The sequence below is a fragment of the Corythoichthys intestinalis genome, chromosome 21 (genome assembly GCF_030265065.1).
Source record: "Corythoichthys intestinalis isolate RoL2023-P3 chromosome 21, ASM3026506v1, whole genome shotgun sequence".
In the NCBI taxonomy this organism is placed as follows: domain Eukaryota; kingdom Metazoa; phylum Chordata; class Actinopteri; order Syngnathiformes; family Syngnathidae; genus Corythoichthys; species Corythoichthys intestinalis.
The window spans coordinates 20,255,561-20,271,443 of record NC_080415.1 but is presented as its reverse complement, the minus strand read 5'-3'; the positions used below and the strand labels follow the sequence as shown (position 1 = coordinate 20,271,443).

At 38.6% G+C, this 15,883-nt stretch overlaps 1 protein-coding gene across 5 annotated transcripts in view; it reads right to left on the bottom strand.

Annotated features, from left to right (window-relative positions):
* Positions 1-15,883, bottom strand: part of LOC130909257 (paired box protein Pax-2a-like) — a 50,100-nt gene that overhangs the window by 15,395 nt on the left and 18,822 nt on the right. For 3 of the 5 annotated variants that reach the window (XM_057825505.1, XM_057825504.1, XM_057825503.1), the window contains 2 exons: positions 11,173-11,348; positions 7,425-7,539 (listed from right to left, as the gene is read on the bottom strand). In XM_057825505.1, coding sequence (XP_057681488.1) covers positions 7,425-7,539; positions 11,173-11,348 — 291 coding nt within the window. The remainder of the gene's footprint in view (positions 1-7,424; positions 7,540-11,172; positions 11,349-15,883) is intronic. The other 2 variants (XM_057825507.1, XM_057825506.1) reach the window with 1 other exon arrangement.

Genomic DNA, 15,883 nt, shown 5'->3' with positions numbered 1-15,883 from the left:
GAACGTGCGCTCAAAGGTTACTTTGCTTTTGTGATGGCGGAGTCATAATTCATCTCAGAGGGTGTACAGACACGTAAACAGTTACTTCAAAAACAATGAGCACAGCAGAGCAACAGATGTCGCTGTGTTCTAATCATGCAACTTCTTTTAGACAATAGAAAGCTTTAACCATTGACTTCATAATATATCGACGGGCCGCAGGGCCGATCTCCGTCAAAGCTGACCGAGTGGAAACAGACAAGCGGTTTTTCCGCTGAAAATTCTTGTGAATAAATGGTTAAATCCCTGAATTCTTTATAGATATGGACGTAAAACTGTCTCGATTCTTGGTTAAAAGAAAAAAAACGAACAGTTCGCATTTATTTTACGTAAATATGTCGAATGTGCTGCTAGTTTTTAACCCACCGTGGCGCCACCTTATCACCACAAAGAGCTTTTTAGATTGAAAATTCATGTGAATAAATGCTTAAATCCCTGAATTCTTTATAGATATTAATGTAAAACAGTCTTGATTCTTGGTTAATAACAAAAAAAAAAAAAAAAAACGGGCAGTTAATATTTATTTTACGTATACATGTCGAACGTGCTGCTAGTCTTTAATCCACTGTGGCACCACTTTATCACCACAAAGAGCTTTATACATCTAAAATTCTTGTGAACAAATGCTTAAATCCCCGAATTCTTTATAGATATGGACATAAAACAGTCTCGATTCTTGGTTAAAAGAAAAAAACGAACAGTTAGCATTTATTTTACGTAAATATGTCGAATGTGCTGCTAGTTTTTAAGCCACTGTGGCGCCGCCTTATCACCACAAAGAGCTTTTTACATTGAAAATTCATGTGAATATATGCTTAAATCCCCGAATTCTTTATACAAATGGACGTAAAACAGTCTCGATTCTTGGTTAAAAGAAAAAAACTAACAGTTAGCATTTATTTTACGTAAATATGTCGAACGTGCTGCTCGTTTTTAAGCCACTGTGGCGCCGCCTTATCACCACAAAGAGCTTTTTACATTGAAAATTCATGTGAATAAATACTTAAATCCCTGAATTCTTTATAGATATTAATGTAAAACAGTCTTGATTCTTGGTTAATAACAAAAAAACGGGCAGTTTGCATTTATTTTACGTAAATATGTCGAACGTGCTGCTAGTCTTTAATCCTCTGTGGCGCCACCTTATCACCACAAAGAGCTTTATACATCTAAAATTCTTGTGAACAAATGCTTAAATTTCTTAATTCTTCCCTGTAGTCTCGATTCTTGGTTAAAAGCAAAAAAACGGGCACTTAGCATTTATTTTTCAATTTTCAAATTTTTCAAATTTTCAATAAATATTGTGAATTATGATGCCAATCCCGTAGCGTTTTTTTTCGCAACGTTTCAAAATGCATGCATGGTACGAAAAAATAATAATTACCTTGAATCCTCGACAACAACACTCCTGAGACAATCCTTCATGTTTGTATGCGGTACAGATTTTGTACTTTTTCAACCTAAATCCGGCGTTGGATTTTAGCATGTGTTTGAGAATAACTATGACTGACTTCGACCGACTGAAACTGAGTGTGGGACGGCCCCCTACTTGAAGGTTTGGCGCAGTGTCTGCAGAATCTGTCCCGTCAATTTCATTATGAAGTCTATGCTTTAACAGTCAAACAACGACAGCACTCAGTAGACTGAGACAGGGCTCCAGTCCTGTTGGTGGCAGTAAGCTTGTATTAATGTGGCACTGTAATGTCGATGCAGTAAGCTTTGTTTCCCTTTCAAAATAACATTTTAAAAAAATGTTGGGTTCCCTTCTCGACAGTTCTCGTCACAAAAATGTTTCATATATTACATTTTCCTTCTTTAAAAAACAAAATTGCACCTTAATCTATATCGATTACTGTAAATTGTTCTGCTCATAAACGGTAGAATTTATGAAATGCTGCTAATTTGGGGGGAAAATATGAGCAATGACAGAACAGTGGAATCTCATTACTTTCTTGTGCGATAACAGTATAGTATTCTGAAATGTATTTTCTTTCAATTTGAATCACATTAAATGTAAAGCAATTAATATTTCATTTGATCAGTTTTTTTTTTTTTAAAGAAAAGGTACACAAATTCTGCAAAGTTATGTAAACTTTTTTTCTTATAAAATGAAATCTGAACACGTAAGTTTTATTTATTTTTCTACATGAAAAAAATCAAATTTTAATCTTGTAATATCACAAATGTTTAATTTCGCAGGCGAAATCCCAATGAGCAAAACTTTCTGAGTAAACTTTGGAGTTGACACTGTGGGTTTGTGTGCGCGCGTGTATGTGTGTGCGTACAATTTTCCCCCCAAACAAGTTTGCATTAAAGAATAACGGTTAGTGTCATTGACGTGTGCTTGAAAGGCCTTTTTAAAGGCCTCTGTTAGCGGGCCCAGCAGGGAATAACAAACTCTGTTTGTCAGTTTATTAGTGGAAATGTGCCAAGCTCCCATTGACTGACGAGAAGAAAAATAGCTCCGCTCAAGAACTTTCAAAAGAAAGAGTGGACAATTGGCCTTATCAAAGCCATCTCACCATTGACTCATTGAGAATACACCCCCCTAAAAAAAGTTATTGAATGATGGAGACTATTTGAATTTTAAGCAGAAGACGGAGAACCTCAGATGGGATTCATCAAATAAAATCACTTCCCATATCAACAATAGAAATTACCTGACAATATGCAATTATCCTAGCCACATATTCATGGAGCCTTCTAGGGGTAAGCGGGACTATTTAGCTGGTAATTCACATTAATGTGCAGGGAAAGGAGAGAGATCTCGCCTCTGAATTTCGATGGTTTGCACAATGCCCTTAAATCCTTTCTTGGTGGCGCCTGCTGCTTTCAAACGCCTAATAGGATAAGCAGAGGACACAAAAGATTTCTATCGGTGCCGTCACAATCCCGAACTCTTGCCGTGACTTCATGAATCAAGTCTAATAGATTATGCAAATTCCAGGGACATAAAATCAACATGATCAATGACTTTCATTGGGACGGCATTCTAAGGATGGGTCTGAAGTCTTACATTTCTTCCTCTTGTTAACGCACAATTAATTCCAAATTGGATCCCAGCCCAAATATTGCGCATCGTTTTGTTACTTTTTTTTTGGCTTGGAATTTCCCTGCAAGGCGTGTATCTCTAGTGAGTCACACAAAACCATTGGAGACATTCTTAATATTTGGCACAACAGGAGCTTCATTGCTTTGACCTCTAAATGTTCACTTTACTGCCAAGAATCCGTGAGAAATCTACACTATGAAACACAGATTGTCTGCTGTCTTGGTTCATCTTGACTTACAAGTACTTCGTTTTGTGACTGAGCTCATAACTTGAATTGTGGGTGTGACAGCATTAGTGGCATATATTTTGTCTTGCCATATTAAACAAACAAACAAAAAAATTGATAGCGCCAACCGTGAAAAACCTAATAGCGTACCGCACGAATGCTATTTTTAGACTGTGACGTCGCCATCATAAAGCGAAAGTGGGACATTATAGACACGCCCTTGCATACAATCCATGTGATTTCTGCTTGTTATCTCCTTTAATCTTTCAAAAAAGATCATGCCGATCAAACACTGCTGCTATGGAACTTGTAGAAACGACTGTAGACATTGACATATGAAGGATGTTTTCTTCATACGTTTCCTGAAACCAAAAACTCGAAGGAAAAAATGTGAAAAATGGATCAACTTGCGAGGACGTCAAAAAGACCAATTTAACGCCAGCAAGGTGAAGCCATTCAAACAAGAACATGCCGATCAAACACTGCTGCTATGGAACATGTAGAAACGACTGTAGACATTACGACATATGAAGGATGTTTTCTTCATACGTTTCCTGAAACCAAAAACCCGGAGGAAAAAATGAAAAATGGATCAACTTGCGAGGACGTCAAAAAGACCACTTTAACGCCAGCAAGGTGAAGCCATTCAAAAAAGAACATGCCGATCAAACACTGCTGCTATGCACTTGTAAAAACGACTCTAGACATTACGACATATGAAGGATGTTTTCTTCATACGTTTCCCAAAACCAAAAACTCGGAGGAAAAAAATGTGAAAAATGGATCAATTTAAGCGGACGTCCAAAAGACCAGTTTTAAGCTAGCAAGGTGAAGCCTTCACATTTCAAATGCAGTTAACATTTTGTGGGGGCCATGGCCATTTTGATGTTTTACTTATTTTTTAGTGTGACGTTATGCCATGCTGCATCTGTCTGACAATGAATGACCTAGAAAAAATGAAAATGGTATCTGACTGCCACTGTTGTTTCCTTTTCTGTTTTGGAAAAACAACTTTAGTAAGGGGGAAGTGTAAATAAATTATAGAATTAAAATTTGTTATTAATGAGAAAAAAAAGTTCGTTGGCTGTCACTGAGTATTATAAGAAAATAGACATGTAAATTGCCCCCAAGAACGGTCAGAGACGTAAGACAACAAGAGGATATAATATATAAGAAAGACAGGGCATATGGTGGTAAGGGATAGATTGTTGAAACAGGAGAATGTCATTGTCAGTGGTGTAAGGCAATGCACACAAGAAAAAGGTGTCATTAAAAAAGCTATCTCTGGATCAGGTCTTTTTCAGCCCTCGACACTCAAGCCATCTCTTTAACTGAACATTTGTGTGTTCTTCCACATCTTTACCAGTAAATTTGGCACCGGGGACATCATTTTCGGACAGAATTGGTAGATTTAGCTCAGTAAATATCTTGTTCGTACACTATTTCCATCCATTTACTATTGGGGACAAACGGGAGGTTGACTCGCCTAGCAACAATTGGTAACGTCATGAATATTAATGAGCAAAAGTGATGTGTTGCTTGCAGTACACCATCGGTGTAGTTAAAAGTCTACTGTTCTCCATGTGACTTGGAATCTTTTTAACAGCTCTTGCATTGGATCTCACTGTGGCAAAATAATTAGGGATAAACTCATATAGATTTATTTCTGATCCAGTTTTTTTGATCCGATACCTCTATTTGTAGTTACAATTATGTATATTCTTTTTTTCTTATTTAGTTTACAAAATAAACTGTATTGCAATAACCTTGCTGTGCCAACCACGCTACTAAAAAAAAGAAATAACGTACACGACTCACAACAGTTCACACGCAGTTGGTAGCGCGAGTGGTCCTGGGACCGAAGGGTCAATATTTCGATTCAAGGCTGCGACTCCCCACTGTCGAAGTGCCCTTGGGCAAGGCATAGAAAACCTAATTTGCCCCTAATGGGTTGGCAGCGTCTTGAATGGCAGCAGCACCATTGGTGTGGGAATTTGTCTGTTAAAGGGTAAATGTGTGTTAATGTTAAGCGCTTTGGGCATGGTAAAAACATTTAGATAAATGCGCTGTATTAGTACTCACCATTTACCACCATCGTGAAATGCTCACTATTTACAAAGATTCCACAATAATGTTTACGATCATTGGTTTATAAAAAGTATTTGTCTGACACAGCAGACATTTTTGTCAAGTGGTTTTATCTACAGTGGCAAAAAAGCACTATGGTGCTGAAAACAAACATGAATACTAGTGGTGTACAGATAACGATACCAGTATCAGAAAGGACCCCGATGTGGCACTAAAATGCTGGCTTCGATATTGGCAAGTTATAACAAATAATGCGCCTCAATAGAAGAGGAAAAAGACTTCTGCTGGCATGTCGAGTTCGGTATCAAAACAGTGCCAGTTGCGTACTGTTTTCAGTGTGATCAGCAGTAACCAGACTGCAATAAAAACTATTCAGTATATTTTTTCAAATCGCTTGGTATCAAAGCACAGCGGTACCTCTCCGTACAAAGTTAATTAGTTCCAGGACCTTGTTTTTGAGTCGAAATGGTCATATGTTGAGCAGGATTTTCAGAATACATTACAATTCCATTTATTCGTTCCACAGCCCGAAAACCTACATTAAATCCTTAATACTGTAAATACTGATGGTACTATTGCAAATGGCAATTAAACATAGCAAAACAAATAAATTATCAATAAAAATGGGAATATTATAATAATACTAATTCCTGTAATAATGTAACAAATCGTGTTCTAATGTGGCGGACTATTTGCGTGCTGCACCTGAACGCACCGCGTGGCTGACGTGACTGTGAAATAAAGAGCGCGGTACAGATTTTGCTTTCTCTTTTAATGTTTTGTTGCTGGTTTCAACTGCGGTGGACAGAAACCGTTTATGTGGCACAAGTTGATGGAATAAATTAGAAACCTGACGAAGATGGCGATTTTACCACAATAATAATTGGCACCTTAACTTAAAAAGACTGGCAAACGGAGGTCGGAATAGGACCGTCGAGTTCGTAGACATTCTACGGTCGTATTGTCGAGCCAGTTCACGGATGCGCACACCACGCTCATATTTTTCTATCATTTCCATCTTCTTTTCAATTGTAAGTGTCACCTTTTTCCTTTTTCGCCACATGCAATAACCTTGGAACCTGTGTTTTCTCTCACAAGAAAATCCGTCATGCGTCCGTCTTCCTACTAAACAAAGATACTGGAGAGTTGTTATACGGTAAATAGTCGTATTTCGAGCATGTCGTCAGATGTAGAAGCAAATGGCGAGTCAAATTTTACGTCGGATGTTGAAAAGATTGTGTGTTGAAGCGACCGTATGTCAAGGTACCACTGTATTGGAATCAGGATCGGGTGCGAAAAAAAATCATCTCGGAACAAACTAGTGAGTACTAAATAGGCCCCAATCTTTTGACCAACTCCGACGCTGTCTGACATTCCAAAAATAGCCATATCGGGAGGGGATACCGATGCTTTGTCTCCGATCAGGACAGCACTAAAAGAATCTGTGGAAACCTGGAGTAAGCTCAACAACCAGTCATATTGGTTATAGCAGCAAGCGACAAGAAAACAATATTTCAATTAGTCAGGCAATCATCAACTGTGACAAGCAGAGAGGTAGGCCACAAGATGGGGATGGGGTGCAGTGGTGATGGTGGTGGGAGGGTGTTTGTAGGGGGACACAGGAGGGTGAAGTAAATGATCACAGTGTTAGAGTGAGGCGGTAGAGGTGCCAGAGCGTATTTACCGAGACGCATTACTCGTGTTCCAAGACGCACAAACCGCCCCCACCCGCCGGCACCCTCGTACCCCCACCTCCAGGTGACAAAGTGAACAAATCACAGGGGCAGCCAACCAGCAGTCGCACCCCACGCTGATGAATCTGATCTAGTGACACCCAAAGGACCTTGTCACCATGCCCCAATTTCCGAGCTGCTCGCTCAGCAAAACGACGCTCGGACGACAGATGCTAAAGCTCCGAGCGAGACGTCGTTAAAAAAGCCTTCACACTTGACTTGTTGGTTTTAGTTTTTAATGTACACACATTCCCATACAGCGCGGTCGCTTGGCAGTTGATCTTACCTACAGGGTAGCTTTGCGATACGCTGGGGCCCAGCTCCGGGTTGGCGTTGGACGACAAACTGGGCTTGACTTCGTCCAGGCTGGAATTGAGGCCAGGCAGCGTGTACTCATTAGCCTGAGAGAACGGACAACGGAGTGGTTACGCAACCTCACAATACCTTGATGCGCGCGCCGGCTCCAGTATACATTTGTATGAGAGCATTGTGTGTGTCAAGGCTGCAATCGAAGCATATCGTGAATGTATTTGGGTATTGTCTGGGAGGAAGTGGCCTTTTGCGGGATTTGCATGGGAAGCAGAGGCGTCAGCTGGCCTTTTGTGCCAACTGGTCTTGAGCGGATCTGCTTTGTTGCACCCGCACCATGTGGCCACCCCGTGTGCGGGGACACCTTTTAATTCGGAATGATGTTTAGTTACGTTTTTAATGCTTAAGTACGCTTAGAGGTGTAATTTTCAAGAGATTGAAGCAGAATTACCAGCAAGTAGTAAGAAAAGTTAAGCACTACTTAAAGAGGTTTTCCGGCTGTAAGAGCGCAAACTCTCAACAATTGAATAGCCCCTTTCTATTATGATACGTTAAATGTTTTGATGGGTTAAAAAATGTATATTGTTATGTAGATTTCAAGCAAAATTTACACCAAGTAGTATAAAAACTTAATAGCTTGATTTAAAAAAAAAAAAATAAATTTTTTTTTAATAGGCAAGCTTTGGTTAAAAAAAAAACACTATAATTTTTAAAAACACTTCTTCATCCTGCAAGTCTTAAAATTTGAAACCTTTTCTATACTTTTCATGTGAATCCTGCTGAATCTCAGAAGAATAGGCTTGTGTTTAAAACCTTTTCTCTGAAATGATCAAACTGGGGACTTGTTTGTGTTTAACAGAAACATACAGTACTACTAAAAACAGAACCACACTAAAGGTATAAAGAAAATTAGAACACATTAAGCACCTAATTACTACTGATTAGCTCGAAATGACACAAAGTTACTGTACGTGATAAACTGCCAAAGCTAAATAAGTGGATGAATTAAAAGGCAATCGTATCCAAAGCGGAAAAACGGAAAAATGATTGTACATTTGAGTTATACGGAAAGGTAGTTTCCAGACCTAAACCCTATTAAGTAAAAATGTGAAAGGGTGGCAACTTTAATGAGTCAAAAAGTTTGAATTTTTTTTTTTTTTTTTGGGGGGGGGGGGGGGTTGTGTGTAAAAGAATTCAGTTATGTGTCTCACATTAAATCAGATTTTTCTAAATGTACCTTGACACTGGTCCTCAGAACTTTTAGCACCTTCCATGAAAATGTAAAAAACGGTAAATTTTCTAATTCAGTTTCCATCAAGATCTTCAATCACTGTCTTTTTTTGTGTGCATTTGTTTATGACAGCAGTTAGCAAGTTTTTTTCTCCTGAATGAAATGAGACTTCCGGAGCAGGACAATGTTTGTCGGAGGCTTGGTGTGAGCTTAGGGACCGTGGGTCTCTGTGGGCCCTTATCCCATGAGGGCCAGCATGGGGGGTTTCTGCGCCTGTGACCTCGCTCTTGTCTGCTTCTATCACCGATAAACTCTAATTGTCTGCTACAACTGTTCGCTGGCACAAGGTCGGATGTTTCGCTCTATTCGGCAGACGTTTTCTCATGCAGATAGGAGGCCGCGCTGTGAAAAGGATGACCACATGGCAGGCAGAAGTGTGGGAGGGCTCCATCCATTGAGAGCCGCATCGCCAGAATGGCTTTTTAATGCGTCACTACAGCGCCCAGACACTTGGCTAATAGGGCCACATTTTGAACAGGAAGAGGCCAAAAAAGGGAGAGGCCCCCATGAAAGGGAAAGTGTTCTGATTAATATTGCATTGAATTAAAAGTGATTTTTCTGGACGGTTCCTTTTTTAAGTCAAAGCACCCCCCTCCCTCTTTTCATGCCATGCCTTTTAATACTCTCCCTGACGCTCTTTGTGATTGCAAGTCATTTCCAATTGGTTTTGGTATTGATCTTCCAGTAGAAATCAGTTTTGTAATTAGCTGCAAATTAGGCCCTCTTGTGGAGGTGAGGCCTGTCCCACTGATTTATCACCTGCCTAATTCAGCCCGATTGGAGAGAAATTAAAATGAACTCAATTAGGCCACTGCTTTTTGCTTTTTATGGCGCAGAATTGTAGTTTTCCGCCAGAAATTGATAGTCTCTTGTTGTTTAATAATATAATGAATGTAAATAAAGGTTATCCGTTGTAATAAAGCCAGTTGGATTATAAGCGGCGCAGAGGTAGTTGTTTTGAGTGGATGGAGAGTTTTAGTCATGTTGTTACACCAAGACAGATGTCAACTACCCGATGACAAGCAATTAGTCGGATGTTATATTTTTGGACTAATGATTGAGACTTTCTGCATGCACTGTTTATTTCAATTATTTTATTTTGTTTGATTTTTAAAAAAAAAAAAAAAAAAATTTTTTTTTTTTTTTATCATGGCTGCATTTATGCTAGTTTTCTTGATATGTTTCAATTTTTGCTTCAGAATTACATGTTGTATGATTAATTAAATGGTGATTTTTTGGGGGGGGGGGTGGCGAGCCATTTGCCATATTTTTACATTAGCTTATGAAATTACTGCATTTTTAAAAAGAAATTTTGTTTGTAATTCTTTTGGTAATATTTCTGTTGTATTCAAATAGTTGAAAATGTTCTACAAATGTTAGGACCTAATGTTGAGAAACTTGTTTTCTCTATTTTATCTTATAAAATGCTTCTAAAATGAATAAAATCATTTATTCTATATATAAATGACTATTTTTTAAAATATATTTAATACATTTTATTATATTTTCTTGCTACCTCATCTATTAATATGATATTGTAATATAATCATAATTTAAACGTAACGCTCGTAATTTTTTTTTTTTTTTTTTTTTCTAAATTCAATCTCATGCTCTCAGTGGTGAGCCATTTGCCATATTCTAACATTCGCTTATGAGATAACTGAATTTTTAATAAGAAATTTTGTTTGTATTTCTTTTGGTAATATTTTTGTTGTATTGAAATAGTTGAAAATGTTCTACAAATATTAGGACCTAATGTTGAGAAACTTGCTTTTTTCCTCCTAATTTTCTCTGTTTTCTCTGTTTTGTCTTATGAAATACTTCTAAAATGCTGACATTTCTTCTACATATTTATTATACTATTTTTAAAATATATTTATTACATTTTAACATATTTTCTTGCAGCCTCATCTATTTTGCCATTATAACCTTTCCTCATAACATAAAAATGTAATGCACTTAAAATTGTTTTTTTTCTAAAATTATTTAATCTCTTGCTCTCAGTTGCCTTTTTCCTTTTTCTGTGTACTCCAAATACTTATTTGTATGTTATGAGAACCATCATATAATATGAACAAATGTTGGATTATGATTCGTTAACGAAAAAGCAACAGCCTAGTAGTAAGCCTTTTTGTAGCAAATCATACTTAATTCCCCGTGTCACACTAGGCTAGCAAATTAAGGCCAGAGGCAGGCTGTTGATTAATTTCACGTTGCCGTACTGTTATTCTCAATTATAAGCTGTACGAGGAATGTGTTTTTCATCGCAAAATCAATAACGCGTGGGAGTTTCCCCGGCGATTCCCTCCTGTCGCTTTTCTTCGTGGCGGCCATCTCAGCCAGCTTTAATTAGCCTCTGGGTATGGAGGACCGATGTGTTTTTGTGTTCAGTTCAATAAAGGAGAAAAAAAATAAAACAAACCATTTCACTAACCTGTTCCGGTTTGACGTGCTCCGATGTAGGGAAGACGTCTGGGTACGAGGGGCGTTCAAAGACCCGGTCCAGCGCTTCCAGCTGCTGCTGTGTGAAGGCATCCGCCCTTAGGTGTTTCCGTAAACTCTCCACACTACCCTGAGAATCACTGTTTGGGCCAGAACCATCTGAACCATCTACAAGGAGAGAGAGCAACAGTCGACACGCTGGCCCCGGTAAGAAAACCGACCCTCAACACTTTTGTCAATACTGTAGTTGCATACAGTATATTTTGGTTGGAGACATCTATCTTCTCAACTCCAGATGAGGGGAGATAATGACTTAGAAATAAAATTTAAATTCCCACTTTAATCGAGTTCAGATCATTGAAAAAGCAAAGTTTTCTCATATATATATATGTTGTACGGGTGACACATGGCAAGCCAGCAAAACATTTGCGCCTTAGAAGAACGCACCATGATGCATGTTGCTATGTAGCTGCTTTTTGCAAGGCTGATGTACACTCAAAAGTCAAAACAACATGAAAATGATCTCACCGATATGCTCCAATTCATTCTTTTTTTTGGGGGGGGTTTTGTTACCGAGGTCCAAAGAGTCAACAAGTTGGCAACAACAACCTTGCATTTGAGATTAACTTGTCTCGACCAATCAATCAAAAATAATTAATTGCACAGCATTAACAAGGTAAGTTAGCAATGTAGAATTAAGCGCTAATCAGTGTTGTAAGTACTACTCGTACTACTATTACTAAGTAACACGTTACTGTATCTGATTACTTTTCTTTGGTAACGTGTATTCTAACGCTTTATTCCAAACCAATAATCTAATTAAAATTAGTTTCCTTAGTGTCTGTGCTTTACTATTTTGTTATTGCTTCATGTAGAATGAAGAATATTGCAGTTATGTACGAAGAGCATTTTGAATAAAAAATGCTAGAAAGGTGTCCGCTACGTGTTCGTTTCGATGGTAACCGCTCACAATTACTACCTGTTTTTGGTCTCGAGTCACACGCACTAAGTGTTATGGGACTGAGAAAGGCGTGTGAGACGCGGGTGCACGTTCGAGTCGAGTGCAGCCACCTATTGAGAGGTGCGAGGGAATGTTGATCTGTGTACGTCCATGAATGAACGTGAGTATTTTTCCTTCATTCTGGAGGGATCGAGCGAAATGTTGGACCCCTTACATGCGCGGCTGTTTCGTAGCTTTGCCGTTGCAATGCCGGGTAGTCATCGCTCCAAGTTGGCAAGCATTGTTTACATCATTTTCATGTTGGACATTTATGCCGTGAGGAGATGTGTTTGTTTAGCATCTTTGGGATGTGTTGTAACTCCGATTGAGTGTAAAGTGCTTAGTTGCCGCCATGTTTTGTGGACAAATTGACCGCGTGTGTGTAAGACGTACTTCTGAGTCGTGCGCACGCATCCGCGCCCACCCCCACCTTTGTATTCATTCCATTTTGCAATTCATTTGTGTGTTTTTGATTGTTGTGCAGTCAATTTGCATTGTTTTACATTGCTACATATGCTGTTAACCCCTAAAACCTAACCTGAAGTTAAGAATTTTTGACATTAAGCTTAATGTCGGGGGTTTAATTAGTTGGTGGAGTTGATTTCAACAAATTCCATGCAGTTTGTCAGTTATTTGTTAGTTTCAGGGCTCCGGAGTGGATAAACTAGCGCGAGTCAGTGGTGGTTGAAATCAACTCCATCGACTAATTAAACCCCTGCTAACTCGAATGTTAAGCATTATGTGAAAAATTATGATGTTCTCCTTTAAATTAAATTACAATTACATGTGATTACATTTTTCTGTTGTCAAAATTGGTAAAAATTAACTGATACATTTTTTTTTTCCCTTCAGGCATGACAAACAACCATACAGCATTTATATGTGTTTACAATTAATTCAACCCGAAAAGAAAAGGGCAGACGGGAGAAGCCGGAGCTTTTTGAATCCCGCCCCCAGTAAACCATATAGGACGCAGAAAATATCGAATAACAGTTTTTGTATTTTTTTATTTTTTTGTAAAATTTATTTTTAAAGTAAATTAGTTTCTTTGATAATGAAGTAATCAGTAAAGTAACTAGATTCCTTTTTTTGAGGTGTAATCAGTAATCTGTAATTACTTTTTCAAGTAATCTGTGACAACACGTGCGCTAACATAATAAAGTTAAGAGAGTTAAGTCACATATTATAACATTGTGGAGCGACCGAATCAGTCTACAAGACTCATTGACTGCCCATTGATGGCAATAGACGTCCAATCCGTTATGACTGGGAGAGCTAGCATCTAATAGTCGCTGTCAGGTCTCCCAGTCAAAATGGATTGGACGTCTATTTCCGTCAGTGGCACTGAACATGATCGTCTATTGCACACTCACTACCCAACCAGAGGCATTAATTGCCAATTTGTCCATTGTTTGAGGGAATAAAGTACTGTACTTGAAAAAGCCTCACTTTACACCCCTGATATTCTCGGTCGTTGCTAACCAGAAAGCACGGTCTCCTTTACAAATCCGTCGTTCTAAATTTGCGGTAGATTATGTTCTCCCCTACGGTGAGAGAGGGGTGATGTATGATATGCAAGCGCTCTATTGATTGTCTGATCTGCTGGCAAGAGGGAGCTGAAATGGACTCGAAATGAACATCCTGCCTCAACTCATTGCGCCTATAATACTCCACTTAATCCCACCTTTTTGCTCCCTCCTAACGGAATTCGGTTGATCAATCATGTCAGCATGCTATTACCATTCGGGAGGCTTATTACTAGAGGTTTTTTACGCCGACCAGAGGGTGAGCCAAATGTGCTGATAGTTGGGGAAAATAAACATCTTTCCTGTGTTTTTTACACCCCAAAAACAACCTAATTAGGCAGATGATCCATTTTCTAGTATGTACCATATACGCTAGCTAGCGCCACTTGTTCGCAGGGGACAAGGTGAGAAGTTTAGTTGTCTGGATTTGTATAAAATTTTGGGTTGTAGCATTTTGAACAAGTTCTTATTTGCATTAGGAACTAGCAAAGGAGTAAAAACTTTTTCCATGACCTTTTGATGTTTTAAAGGAGTTTTGTGGTTTGACACAATATTAGAAAATTTAACCCAAGCTAGCTTAGTTTAACAAATACAGGTAGTCCCCGATCATAAACTTCATAATATATTTACAGGACACTGGGTGCTGAAAGTGCACCATGCCTTCGGGTAGGGGGCCTGCCCACACCTAGCATGAAGAGGAGTCATTTTCAAACAAACGCACGCAGCGATCTAACGCCGGATTTAGGTGGAAAAAGTACGAAAGCTGTACCGCATACAAACAGAAAGGATTGTCTCAGGAGTGATTTGTTCGAGGATTCAAGGTAATTTTATTTTTCGTACCATGCATGCATTTTGAGACATGAAGAAAATCAATGGGAGAAATTAGCCGCTCCAGCATTGGCGTCCTACTTCGCGATATTTACGTAAAATAAATGCTAACTTCCCTTTTTTTGCTTTTAACCAAGAATCGCGACTGTTTACGTTCATATCTGTAAATAATTCAGGGATTTAAGCATTTATTCACCAGAATTTTCATCGTAAAAAGCTCTTTGTTGTGATAAGGCGGCGCCACATTGGCTAAAAGACGAGCATCACATTCGACATATTTACGTAAAATAAATGCTAACTGCCCTTTTTTGCTTTTAACCAAGAATCAAGACTGTTTTACGTTCATATTTATAAAGAATTCAGGGATTTAAGCATTTATTCACAAGAATTTTAATCGTAATAACCTCTTTGTTGATAATGCGGTGCTGCATTGGGTTAAAGACTAGCATTACATTCGAAATATTTATGTAAAATAATTGCTAACTGCCCGTTTTTCTGCTTCTAACCAAGAATCGAGACCGTTTTACATTCATATCTTCAAAAAAGCGATTCAAGCATTTATTCACAAGAATTGTCAACGTAAAAAGCTCTTTGTCTGTGTGTCCACTCAGTCAGTTTTGACGGAGATAGGCCGCCTATGAATCGGCCCCGCGCCCCATGTCTCGTCAATATATTATGAAGTCTATTTCCCAGGTTACGACGTAGCAAACTTGAGTGATTTTTACTTTACGATGCCGAAGTCTCATACGCTATTTTGTCTCCAGTTGTTTTCTTTTAAATAACGTTGACTTTTGTTTTCTGACGCATGCTTTTATTTTGGTGCAGGAAACATAGAGAAGGTAGTACTTCCACACGCAAGTAAGAGCGCGTGTACACACAAAGAAGAACGTATTTGCGCACACGAAGAAGAGCGCACACACGAAGGAATCGCGCAGCCGAGGCAACACCTGTATTTTACACCTTTTGTACTGTTTATTGTGCATTTTCAATTGTGGTCGAATACTTGCGGCGAGTTTATGTGATTGTTTTTGATGATGTGCTGACACTTACTGATACATGCTAATCGTTTGTGTGGATTGTTATTGCCGTATCAGCAGCGAGTAATAAACGCAAATTTCAATTGCTGTTGTTGAAGATGAAACTGATTTAATTTAATTTTTATTTTAGTTTCATTCTGCAAGTGTTGATGTCATGAGCGGCTGAACAAACTCAACAAACCACACAGACGTCTGACATCATCATTTTGGAACTTAGCTCGCTGTCTAGCTAGGATTTAGCTCCAAAGTTTTGGTGAGGACGGTACAATGACGTATCATACCTGTTTTTGGATAGTTATTTTGAGATTGGGG